At 41.8% G+C, this 12,154-nt stretch overlaps 1 protein-coding gene across 1 annotated transcript in view; it reads left to right on the top strand.

The window, feature by feature from the left end:
• The first annotated feature begins 865 nt into the window (after nt 1-865).
• Nucleotides 866-12,154, top strand: part of bmp7b (bone morphogenetic protein 7b) — a 28,736-nt gene continuing 17,447 nt past the window's right edge. Inside the window, exon 1 of the mRNA XM_066702527.1 lies at nt 866-1,690. Coding sequence (XP_066558624.1) covers nt 1,291-1,690 — 400 coding nt within the window. The 5' untranslated portion in view covers nt 866-1,290. The remainder of the gene's footprint in view (nt 1,691-12,154) is intronic.

The following is a 12,154-nucleotide window of genomic DNA, read 5'->3' as shown; positions in this document are numbered from 1 at the left end:
TTTGGGATATATTTTATTTACATCAGTGGTTCCTTTTTGTTCTGCGCCCCCCCCCCCCCCCCCCCCATCCCATGCTTCCCATTGGCCCTCCATATCCAGACATTGGGAACCCCTGAATTAGGATGTTACTGGAGGGTTATATATCGTGTTTTGTTTCTGTTTTAATTCATCTTTGATTCGGATGTCTCACCATACAAAATAAAGCAAGGGTTCATTTATGTTACCAACCAGAAATACAGAAGCACACGGGACACTGAGCACGCTATACGGGTAGCAAAGACAGGTGTAGCTGGGGGCTGAGCAAGTTAAAGCACTCCTATATGTTAATGACGATAATTATTCACGCACACCTTTACAGTCATTAACAAAATAACATAAACCTTGCCGTGCAAAAGCATCATTGGTGTTACGTGCATTTCAGCAGCAGGAAAGTAATAACCCTACGGATGATAGATAGATAGATCTTATGCTTTAAAGGGGCGCCTTAATGTATGCATGTCAATATTCAGAACAATAATAAAACCTAAATCCTATTCCCCCGAAAGGCGTCGGAGAGCTCTGCCGTGTCCTTAACTTAACAAAGGACGCCCGCGATGGACAAGGAGGGACAAAACAAACCCGTGCGCAGACACTTCATCTGACAAGCCTGTGAAAAATGTGTTTACAAAGGCGCCGCTGTCTCCACCCAGGCCACTACCAACACTGCACACATCTTGAAAGACAACCTTGATGATACCCAACCCCCCCACACACCCTCCGTCACGCCTCGTCTTCTTCCCCAAACCCCGACCACCCCTACCCCGAGCACACACCCACCCCTCTCCCCAGGCTTGGGCTTTGTCGAGCGGCAACAGTGGCTGCCTCCCGCCCCTCCCAGCCCATAGCACCTCCTCGAAGCGAGCCGTGTGCGCCCAGAGCCGCCACCGCACTGGCTGCTGCGCTGCAGGAGAAGAGAAGAGGAGAGGAGAGCCTGTGCATGACAGCGAACAAGAGGCGAAAGAAACGGGGATCAGTCTACCCAGGCAGGAGCGGGATACACACACACCGTACTGGATTTTAAAACCGAAACAAATACACTGTATAGGTTACAGCTTGGGATACATGAATGATACATGAGGGACCAGTCCCTCAATATGAGGGAAATGAGCTGATGCTGTGGGAAAGTATGTACATATAGCCGCAACAGGTTCGTCTGAAACCGAACACTGACTTTTGTTTCGGGCTGGTGGTGCGCCGAGGTCGCCAACTTTATAACAAAGGAAAACAGACAGATACACAACATAGATAAAGATGGTTTCCTTACTGGACAAAGCTGCCCCAGCCCTGGTTCTGCTGTGGGGATACTGCGCTCTGGCTGACACCGTGTTCAGCAACTTCACTCTGGACAACGAGGTGCACTCGAGCTTCATCCACCGGCGCTTGAAGAGCCAGGAGCGCCGGGAGATGCAGCGGGAGATCCTGTCCATACTGGGGCTGCCCCACCGGCCCCGGCCGCACCTCCACGGCAAGCACAACGCGGCGCCCATGTTCATGCTGGACCTGTACAATGCCATGTCCACCGAGGGGGACGAGGAGGGCTACTCGTACCCCTACAAGCCCGTCTTCACCACGCAGGGACCCCCGATTGCCACCCTGCAGGACAACAACTTCCTCAACGATGCTGACATGGTCATGAGCTTTGTAAACCTGGGTAGGTTCCTCCAGTGCGCTATTGTCTTTTAATTTCGTTTTTACGCATGGCACACAAGTTTGATACCGCTACAGAAACGATCAATTAAAAGGGGGGCTTGATCCGTTTTATATAGGCTGCAGTTTGCGAATGATCTTTTAAGAAAACACAGGGAAGCAGGTATTCATTTTTGATTTTTAATTGAATTGCTGGCTGAAGGAGGGTAGGATATGTACTGTCAGTGTGATCAAATTAAATTTACCCCAGTGGTGTGGCTAGTCTTGTTTTCCCAGGAGGATTAGCATGTAAGCAGTGAAGTAATCCTAACTGTGAACGATCTGCCAGGACTTTCACATGAATGTCGTTTTGTGTAATAACATTTCACAGGAAACTCTGACAGTATTCGACACTTTTAATACTTTCCCCCCTGTTAAACATTTCGTGGCAATGCAGGAAATGGCACACAACAGTGCAGGACGCACACACAAGAAAAACAGGGAGGATTGGAAAGTTTGCTTTTGCTCTTAAAACATGCTGTAATTGAATAATTGAGTTTTTGTTGGTTTGTTTTTTCCATGACAAAACATATTCCAGGTCTTGTAAATATGTGGTTCTAGTATAGCAATTTAGTCAATGTACAGAGGAGGGATTTTCTGGCAAGCCCTGGTGATGTTCAGGTGTTTGACAGAGATGATAGTGGCAGTTCTTATCATAATGTAAAGCTGGCCCCAGAGGGAATGCTTATGTAGTTGTGTTAATGTAGTTTTTGCATTTCATATACAAATATAACATTGTATTTATATTTCAAATACATCTGGCCTTGCACTTTATTCTAATTTCTGTTACAACAAGATTTTGGTACTCATAGCCAGGGCCCAATTACTTTTTTGCACTTTAGAACAGTTATCTGTAATTTCTGCAAACCACCCAATCGACCAATCAACAACATAAATGCAGTACTTCTAATATAAGCCAGCAGGTTCAGAGCAGTTTTACCCGATCTTATTGTATCAGTTTTAAGATCGAAGTCTAACACAGTGTGGAAAACAGAAAACATTGGAATTGTTACAGGACAATCTGCAGACTGCAAATGTGGAGCAAATTTTGGCCTGGAGCAAAAAGCTTTTAAAGTAATTGTTTATATTATTTTGGATACCAATGGATTTTATGATTCAGTTTGGAATTTCTCTTTAGTGGGGGAACTTATAAAACGAAAACAGGTAGATCTTGTTACCAGCGAAGGAGACCTTGGAAGAGACAATGACTGTCAAGATTAAGCTCATTTTTACTTTAAAAGGCAGTGAGGCTAGATTGGGCACTAGATATGTTTTTGTATTGTCACAGGGTGTTATATATAGATATAGATGTAGAAACCTACACATTTACAATGGCTTTGCGTATAATGTTTTTTACAGATCATTAGAATAGAGAAGGAAAACCTGCCTATATCTATAAATATCGCCTGGACACAGGGTTAAGATGCAGAAACACCTGTATAGACTATATTTCTTTCCTTTTTCATTGAAAATATTCAAATTTATGCTATTTACTCTTGGTAACCTGGACAGCTTTGCCGTTTGCAACTTTTTTGGTATATACAAACATTGGGAGGTGACTATTTTTGAAATGTGTAATTATGGTGGGAGCTTCGACATTGTGTCTATTTTAGACACTAACAGACACAGATGTATACAGCCACAAAGCTGACAGAGTTGAAGGCCACTTTTCTCTAGACGTGATGCTCTGACTTGCTGTTGCATTTTTATATCTCCCTGACTTCTTATAGTTTGCACTTTTCCATATGCTGAACTGCACCAGTCCTGTTTAACACAATACTAACAAAATAGATCATTTTTTTGTTTTCAAACAGTTTTTAGAAACATCATCTTATGACCAGTACTGAAGGAAATCTCCCACATGGCTCTTTTCATAATTCATTTATATTTACAATGGCTTTGGTCATGGTTCTGATGTGAAATGTAGTGTAAGTTTAATAAGATTGTTGTCGTTTTGGCTGAAAAGAGTTCTGCTGTTTACAAATTATGAAACCCTTTAATAATTGTATTAATTCATGCAGATTCATACAAAATGCCTTGGGGAAGAGCTCACAAAGAATGCTTTGTGTGTTGGTTGGTGAAACTTAACAAAAGTTTTTGCAAAGCACTGTAATGTTATTCAATATGGATGAGATCAGAACTACTATGAACATGTCCTGCAAATGTTGTGCAAACATATTTTAATTAGAAAAATGTATCTAACCTCTCTCTCTCTCTCTCTCTCTCTCTCTGTTTGTATATATATATATATATATATATATATATATATATATATATATATATATATATATATTAATATAAAAATCCAGGCTATCCCTAGTGTATCTGGGCTTTACTGTGTGAAGGCCTATGATAAACATAGACATCTGTGTGTATATATATATATATATATATATATATATATATATATATATATATATATATATATATATATATATATATATATATGCATAATGTAAGGTTATGGATTAAATATCACTTTATTGCACATTTAGATAAGTGGATGCAGGGCACAGCACAAAGTAAAAAAAGAGTTAGCTGTATTGTTACAATGGAAGTGAAAACCAACAGATCAAATGTAATTAATTATGTTAAACTGATTAATAAAGATCAATAAGAACATACTGGATATTGAAATAATCACACAGAGGGCAGAAAATTTAATAAAAGCAATTAAAAAACATTTAACCAGGTGACAGCTGTACTCTACTGAACTTTAAAACCAAACTAAATGCATATCATAGAATCACCACGTCTTTACAGTGTTATGAAGTTGTTTATGCTTAGCTTCTGCTCCGGTGTTGATCCCCCCCCACCGTCTCTTTAATCATGGCTTGTAAAGTGGTTACTTGCTTTTTAATTGATCTGTGTGAGATTCCAAGTGCTAAATATTATGACAACAGCACTGTATCTGATTTCGCAGAGATTGCTTTCAAGGTAGAGAGTGACTGGGGCTAGAATAGCTTTGTTTTGCATGACTGGGTTTCAGACAGGCAGTTCTCAATGGAGATGAAGTGGTATTAAATTGAAACACTGAAAGAGCAGATACCAGGTTCTTCGATAGGAATGAAAGTATGTATTAATCCTATGCATTGGGGGAGAGGGGCTTTATTTGACATTATTACATTATAACAATGAATCCCAGGTTGTTACAGTTGGATGGCAAAGTAAAACCGAACACACTGATTCTACTGTAGGAAAACATGCAATGTGGCCTCCAGGCTTTAGCTTGCTTTATACATGCCTCCAATACCAATAAGTTCTTAAAGTATTCCATATGCTCCTATACCGACCCATACCTCCAGTATAATCCAGTTCTCCTTGGTTCCTCTTTGGTATTCCTCTGAATGGTTAGCATTTAAAACCAGCCAGAGGATGAGGAGAATCTCCCAGTCAAAAAGTTTCCCAGTTTCTACATTCTCGGGAAGAAGGGACTTGTTTGTTAGAAGAACACGGCTGAGGGACTAGCAGGAAGATAAGCAACCCCTCTCCTCGGTCGCTCTGTCAGTGGAGCATGTCAGGACGGGTTTGAGAAGGCATGCCAGCTTAGTCTCGGCCACATTTCGTGGGAGAGCTCGGCTTTCATCTCCCGCTTTCCCCTCCTGACACAGGACAAAGGTATGTTTGTGTGAGGGCTATGCGCGAGAGAGGGCCTGCTTCAGAATTAGCAGCGTCTCTCTCCCCCCCCAGTCCTGATAAGAGCTGTGCTGACAGGAGACCACAGCTCCTCTGCCTTTTCTCCCTGCTGATTGACTGCTGCAGCTCCCCAGCACTTCTTAGTACTCTTGGCTAATTATTTTATTCGGTCCCCGCGGTCCCTGGTGCATTAGCCCACAGCCACACTGAATTAAGGCATTTCCCTTCAACAAAACCACAGCTTACTGAGAGAGAGTGAGAGAGAGAGAGTAGCTGCTAACACTGGAGGACTGGGCACACTAAAGTGAAGTAGTGTGGGTTCATGCAGATTTTCGGCAGCAATTCGGGGCTTATCTGTTCTCAACAATGGAAAGTAAAGGATCTGGTCCAAAGTAATTTTTCCATGGTTTCTCCATTTCCGGGGGAGCTATAAAACACTCAGTACCAAAAAAAAGCAGGTTTTTAATTACAGGTCTGACTGTACAGAAATGCGTCTTCAGCCGTTGCTGTCCTGCGGTGTGGGATAGGTTTAATTCGCCCTTTATTTTGCCCCATTTGGGAAGGAACTTCCTGCGCAACATCAAACAGACGTCACCATCCTGATTCACAGGCATGTGTATGTGGTCGGTAATGGAGAGAACTAATTGGTCGCTTGGATTTTAACAATCGTGATTTAAGGCAGCTGTCTGGACCTTATCTGATTAGGGAAAAGGATTACAAACAGACTGCAGAGAGTGTGTTATGATGTTTTTTTTGTAAAGAATAAGGTGTATTTGTTTAAGCAGACTATGTAAAAGAAAAAAATAATAAGATTCAGGTCCTTAGAACAACTGCCAGATTTAAATAAAACACACACAATAAAACTGGAAAATTAGTCGCACTAGTCTCTACAATGAGCTGCTTTGGTGGGTGGTGACTTTTTGTTTGTTGAAAAGGCAGATGAGTGGAAGTGGCTGGTTTTAGCCTGTGTACCTGAGATACTACGAGTAAACACAGACGGTGAGTCACACACAAACAATGAGTAATTGCTCTCACCAATTCTATTGTGAAGCTCCGGGGCACAATACAACCTGTATTTGGAGGAGTGCCACGGAGCCTGTAGTTGGTTAATACTTGGCTTTAACTGGCAAGTAGTATATGCCAGAAACGATCTAATTGGAAAATGTGTTAAATTTAAAAAGACTTCCCATGCAGACAGCCCTGTGTCTCACACAGGCCTTCATCTCTGCAAACGCGTTAGTCATATGATGTGAGATCATAGTGGGCACTACTGCGCTTTCGGAAACAGGAGGACTAGGGACTTGATGGGCTGAATTAAATTTCCCCCTGTTGGATGACTGAACCCCTGAGGCTAGGATTAAGGTGAGAGGTCACTGGGTGTTAGATTCCTTGGCTCTCCAATTAAAATATGTAGCTCACGTGAAGTCAAGTCACTCTAAAGCTCTTTCACAGAGTTTGTGGCTATCCTACAAATATACAACAGCTGGGCAGTGATACACAGGCTGTCCAAACACAATATGTAATTTATCTGTCTGTTTTCTTTAAAAAATAATTGTTCCTATACAGCAGTGATGTGATAAGAGGCTGAGTTGTGGTGCAGGCAGTGTGCTAACAGGAGGGTAGTTGTATTTTTGTAAAGGCCTCAAAATGCCTCAAGTCAGGGGTGCAGGAATCCGTAACACTGCTCCGAGGGGAGATGGTACGGGCGCGATACAGGTTTGGAAACAAGGAGACATTTCTGGAGCGGTGCCCCCGCAGGTCTCTGGAGGGCTCTGCCCAGTGACGGTGTGGGCAGCCAGCCAGTGCAGCTGTTGCTTACGGCACGCTCACTCTCTGGAAAGAGCTGCCTTGCGTTCCAGCGCTCCGCAGGCCGCCCCTGGGATACCGCCAGAGGTTAATACAGATGTTTCCCAGCTCCTCCAGGCCAAAACAGCTGTGTTCTGAAGATTAACCCCTTCTGATCTTCAAGAGCTGTACCCAACACTGATGGGGGAAGATACTTGCCTTTTCAGAAACAATCAAATACAGTTCACTTACACAATGGCTAGGCGATCCAGGAGGCTGTGAATTTCTTCATTTACTTATTACCCATATTAAAAGTTTTTAAAACAAAGCAGGGCAATTTTAAACCTGTATTAAAACCGGTTGTTTTTCTAAAATATGTGTCTTGCGATCGTAGAACTATCTATTCCGTAACATTGCTTTAATAATATAATTTATTTGCAGTACAAGAGGAAGGCATTATAAAATGTGCAGGGCTGAAAATGCAGAAATGTTATCCGTGGTAAGCAGATTGGGAAACAAATGGGGAGAATTTGCTACAGATTTTTCCGACTGATCCGATTACATTCGCATTTAGTTTTGTCGCGGCCCCCCGAAATGAACATGTTTTTCTTTCCTCAGCATATGTGATTATTACCAAAGAAGCTAAAATCAACTCTCTGTAAGCAGCTTTGATTAACATTCTGGACCAGATTTATGAGATTTCAGTGCAAAGTTTACATTATTTCCTCCTTCTTCAGTGATGCAAATAATCGCAACACAGAAACTGTTGCGGGGCTAGTTAAGTGATACTTAGCTCTGTCAAAACATTGTTTCAACTTACTCTGTGTAAGTGTACTGTGTTGTACTCCTTAACTGCATTCAAATAAAATGGATAGCATTTTTGCTTATGACTGCAGTTAATGGGACTTAACATAGAGATGTGGATAATATAAATATCAAGAGCTGAGTAGTAGTTTTTCCTAGGAAGGGTAAGTATAAGTTTAGGAACATATATACATCCATACAAAAAAAGCACATTGTGTAAAATGTGACACACTTTCAGACACTTTCAGACACACCTATCCCACAGATGCACTTTGGGCAGGGTGAATTTCAACCTTGTGCTTATTCTGGGAAAATAGCAAAGAACACGCAACACATCTGAAGTAGGCACACAAATCAACATCCCAGTGTTTTATGACCAAAGCTGTACTTTAAGTCAGGCAACTGAAGATGGCTCTGAGGCTTTTCAGCAACTGGTGAATAAATTGAATCTTGGCAGGGCTTCTCTGTGAGGAAACGGGCAGAGAGCATTGCTTAATCCGAATCACAGGTTTCTGTCGCACTGAATGGATGGTCCAGGGAGTCAAACCATGAAAGACAAACTCAGCCCACTGTGTTCGCAGATGTGCGGGTGAATAAATGAGCGATTGAGCTAGCGCACGTTTCTCAAAGCCAATGAATGATGGTGTTCAAAAAGCAAGCCTCAAATCCATGAATGAAACGATGGATTGCTCCGTGAACAACAAGGAACAAATAGATGAGACCTTGGATTCTCTGTTCTCGGCGGTGCGTAAATTTGTGAGTCAGATTGGCTAGTATTGTGGTACATGTCTGTGGTGGCCTGTCTACTGGGGGGAACTGAATGGAGGTTGTTTGAAAAGGCCTTTATAGCATTGAAAGGCCTATTAGTCGATGTTCAGAATGGGCTACACCTAAAAATTATATTTGAACTGATACCGTGGAATGCTTCTTAACTAATGCATCTTTATTAATCCAGTGTGTTTGGAAAGATACCACTGAGATGATTAAATGTCTTTATTGTCTGCTGAGAATTGTTTTGGTGGACACAGTATCGTATGATAGTGAATTGGAAGGCAGTAACTCCGCTGTTTCTTTCCATGATCTGTGGATGTCTACCAGTGACACCAGGCATTTTGGTCAAATACGCACTCCATTGCCAATAGAACAGATCTTGTTTAAAGGCTTTACCAGCCCATTGTAAGGAATCCTCCAGTAATTACACATAGTGGTTTTACTGGAAAAAGTGAATCAGCACAGGAACTGCCATCTCTGTTGTTAAGAATAGAAAATGATACATCTGAGTCAGAGAAACTGAGCTACCATAAGGGTTCCCCATTGGCGACGGTGGCAAAAAGGAATCCAGATTGACATAGTCCTCCTTCAAGCATGGCAAGTCTGTAATTGCGTTTTGAATGCCCTTCGATCACATTGTACAGAACCGGGAATTAGATTTCTCTTGGTTTTAGATTTACCACAGTCTGCTGGGTCCTCATAGTTCCCCCGTTTCAGCTTGATTCATGCAGTTGGTTTTCTCTAGAGGGACCGAGGACAATGTTGATGAAAGAGCAGGGCGACTTACAATTGTTATAATACATCACATAATTATTACATACATTTATAGAGCTGGGTTTTACTGGAGTAATCTAGGTACAGTACCTTGCCCAATGGGACAACAGCAAGGGTGGGATTGAACACACAACCCTCCACTCCCACATCCACAGCTCTAAGCACTACTCCACACTGCTGCTAGATGAATTGTCTCCAGCCAGGCAATGGGAATAAATGAAGAATTCCGCTGTATTAGTAAAGGCCTAGGGTCGGCAAGCAAAGTACCAAAGACAACGGTTCACATTGTGTTTTACAGGACCAACCCTGGCCGTTGTGACCCTAGCAACCCTTGTGATAGACTGGCAGGAGGAACACTGTGCCATTCCGCACACAGCTCAGATTCTAGTCCAGAGAGGACTTGGTCAGGCCTTCATCATAATATTCAATGAATGGTGACAGGGCACTGCTGTCTGAAATGCATCAATAGGTACTAGCGATCAAGGTGCCCTTATAAAAAAACAACCTCTACACTTTAACTTTGCAAAAATCCATTACTTGCAGGGGGAGATCAGATTAGTCTTGGTAATATAGATTGTTTACAGATGGTGTACTGGAATATATTGAGTATATGTATAGCTTTAAATATTCAGATGTTTTATGTAATTTTATTTATTGTGAAGAAAAGTCTCAGATTTGTTAAGATGTGTAAACCCAAACAGACAGATTGTTGCTGCCACCCGAAAATGGGACAGATTTTCTGTATAGGTATGTGGAGAAACTGATAATTGGAGGGGTCTATTTTTAGGGAATGGTGCACAGCTGTAACAGAGCAGCAAGACACATAGGAAAACTCAGACCCCCTAATCACTAACTGCAAGCGATAATTGGAGGGGATTTTTTTTCTTCCCTTTTTAAATGTTTTACTGTAAAGATCTGCTTTTAATTAAGCTAAATAAACAACAAGCTCTTAAATGAAATACAAATCATGTGTGCTGTTCATGCTGCCCTGACTTTTGGGGGGGAAATTATGAAAATATTTACTTAGAAACTGTGAATTCCCGTGAAGTCTATAATAAGAGGCGGTTGGGCCGAGTGCGGAGAATGCCAGCTGGGCGGGGCAGCGGCGGCTGCTAAATTAGAGAACGCAGGGAAAAAAAAAGAAGACAAAAAAAAGAATAATTCAACACAGCAGCACTGAATGAGGCAAAACCTTCACAACTCCAAACTCTATCACATCTAGCTGATGGGGGCAATCTATCTCGGGGGCATCTCGGGGGCACCTCTTCCACTGGCCCAAACCCTCAGGTATTGAGTTCCTTACTAATGACGTCAGCATGAATCAGTTTTTAACGTCAATGCGCTTTATGCGGAAACTGGACGAGTTCTTGTGCACTACAGACAAGAACCGATGAAGCAATACTTTGCATTTTACTCTTTGTTACAAGGCACTAGTGACCACACAATTACAAGAGTAATTGCAAGCATTGTGTGGTTATGTGCTGCCCACTGGTAGATAGCTGCCAGCAGAAACCCTTATTAATGTAATCTATGTCATTACATCTGAACCGTAATTCCATGAAGATTACTACTGTGTACCTTGTAACCAAGGTGAAGGGATGCTTTTTTGTTTTTAATAATTTAATTTATGCCTTCCAGTTTGGAGCTGTTAATGTTAATCACCTATACCAGCACTGTTAGGCCATACAATTATTTTCAAGGCAAACAGCAGAGCTAAACAGGGCAATGACATGGCATTGTTGCTCATTGGTGCCAATCTACAGGGGTCGCTGTTGCGTGATGAGTCAAGGAACCCTAATTGGCTCGGTTTCATTGTTTCTTTATTAAATTAATAACGGAACCATATGTGTGTGTGTGTGTGTGTGTATGAGTGTGTGTTTTGGGGGGGATTAGTAATATATCTTTCTTTCTCCTGACTGTAATGTGACGCTGAATCAATGACCTAGTCTAAAAAGAAATATTGCTGCTTCTCTGTTCACTGCTTTTTGCTTTGGTTTAATGATCCGACTGGCATTAACCAGGCAGCCCCTTAGAGAAAGAAAACCCAGATCCCGAAACACAAAGCAATATTATTGGCTGATACATTCTTTAGAAATGCATTCAATCCGAGCCTCCCAAGGTTTAGAGAGCAGGGCAGATGTTCACATCCAGAAAAACAAGAGGTGAAAAACACCGGGCAAGTCCCTTTTTGCTTTGAAGGCCTGAAAGAGAGTTAAACGCTGAAAGCTGAAGGAGGAAATATCTTTTTTTCCATTGTAGAAGTGGAACACGGAGAGGAGGGGACACAGAGCACAGACAGATCATGGAGGTGAATGGTCTGAAAAATAAGTACACTAAATCCTTATAAACAATTACCACTTTATTAAACACATTGGACGCTTTCCAACATTTGATTGCAGCCAAACAAATTACTGTCTTGTAGGCAGTTTAAACCAGCCTGAGTCAAACTCCTGACCCTACATGTACGGGGATGGGGTAAAAATATATATAAGTACATTATAAGGACATGAGGTAACCCTGGTGGTCTGAGTGGAGCATACATCTTACTCAGGGGTCATGCTATTTTTTGGAAGTGTTTTTCAGTAGGTTGAAGATTGTTTTGTGAGTCCCAGGAATGCATGTAAATGTAAATTATAAATTTGATGGAAAACAATCTAAA

This window comes from Amia ocellicauda, chromosome 4 (genome assembly GCF_036373705.1).
Source record: "Amia ocellicauda isolate fAmiCal2 chromosome 4, fAmiCal2.hap1, whole genome shotgun sequence".
Taxonomy (NCBI): domain Eukaryota; kingdom Metazoa; phylum Chordata; class Actinopteri; order Amiiformes; family Amiidae; genus Amia; species Amia ocellicauda.
The sequence above is the reverse complement of the archived record's forward strand: the minus strand, read 5'-3'. Positions and strand labels throughout refer to the sequence as shown.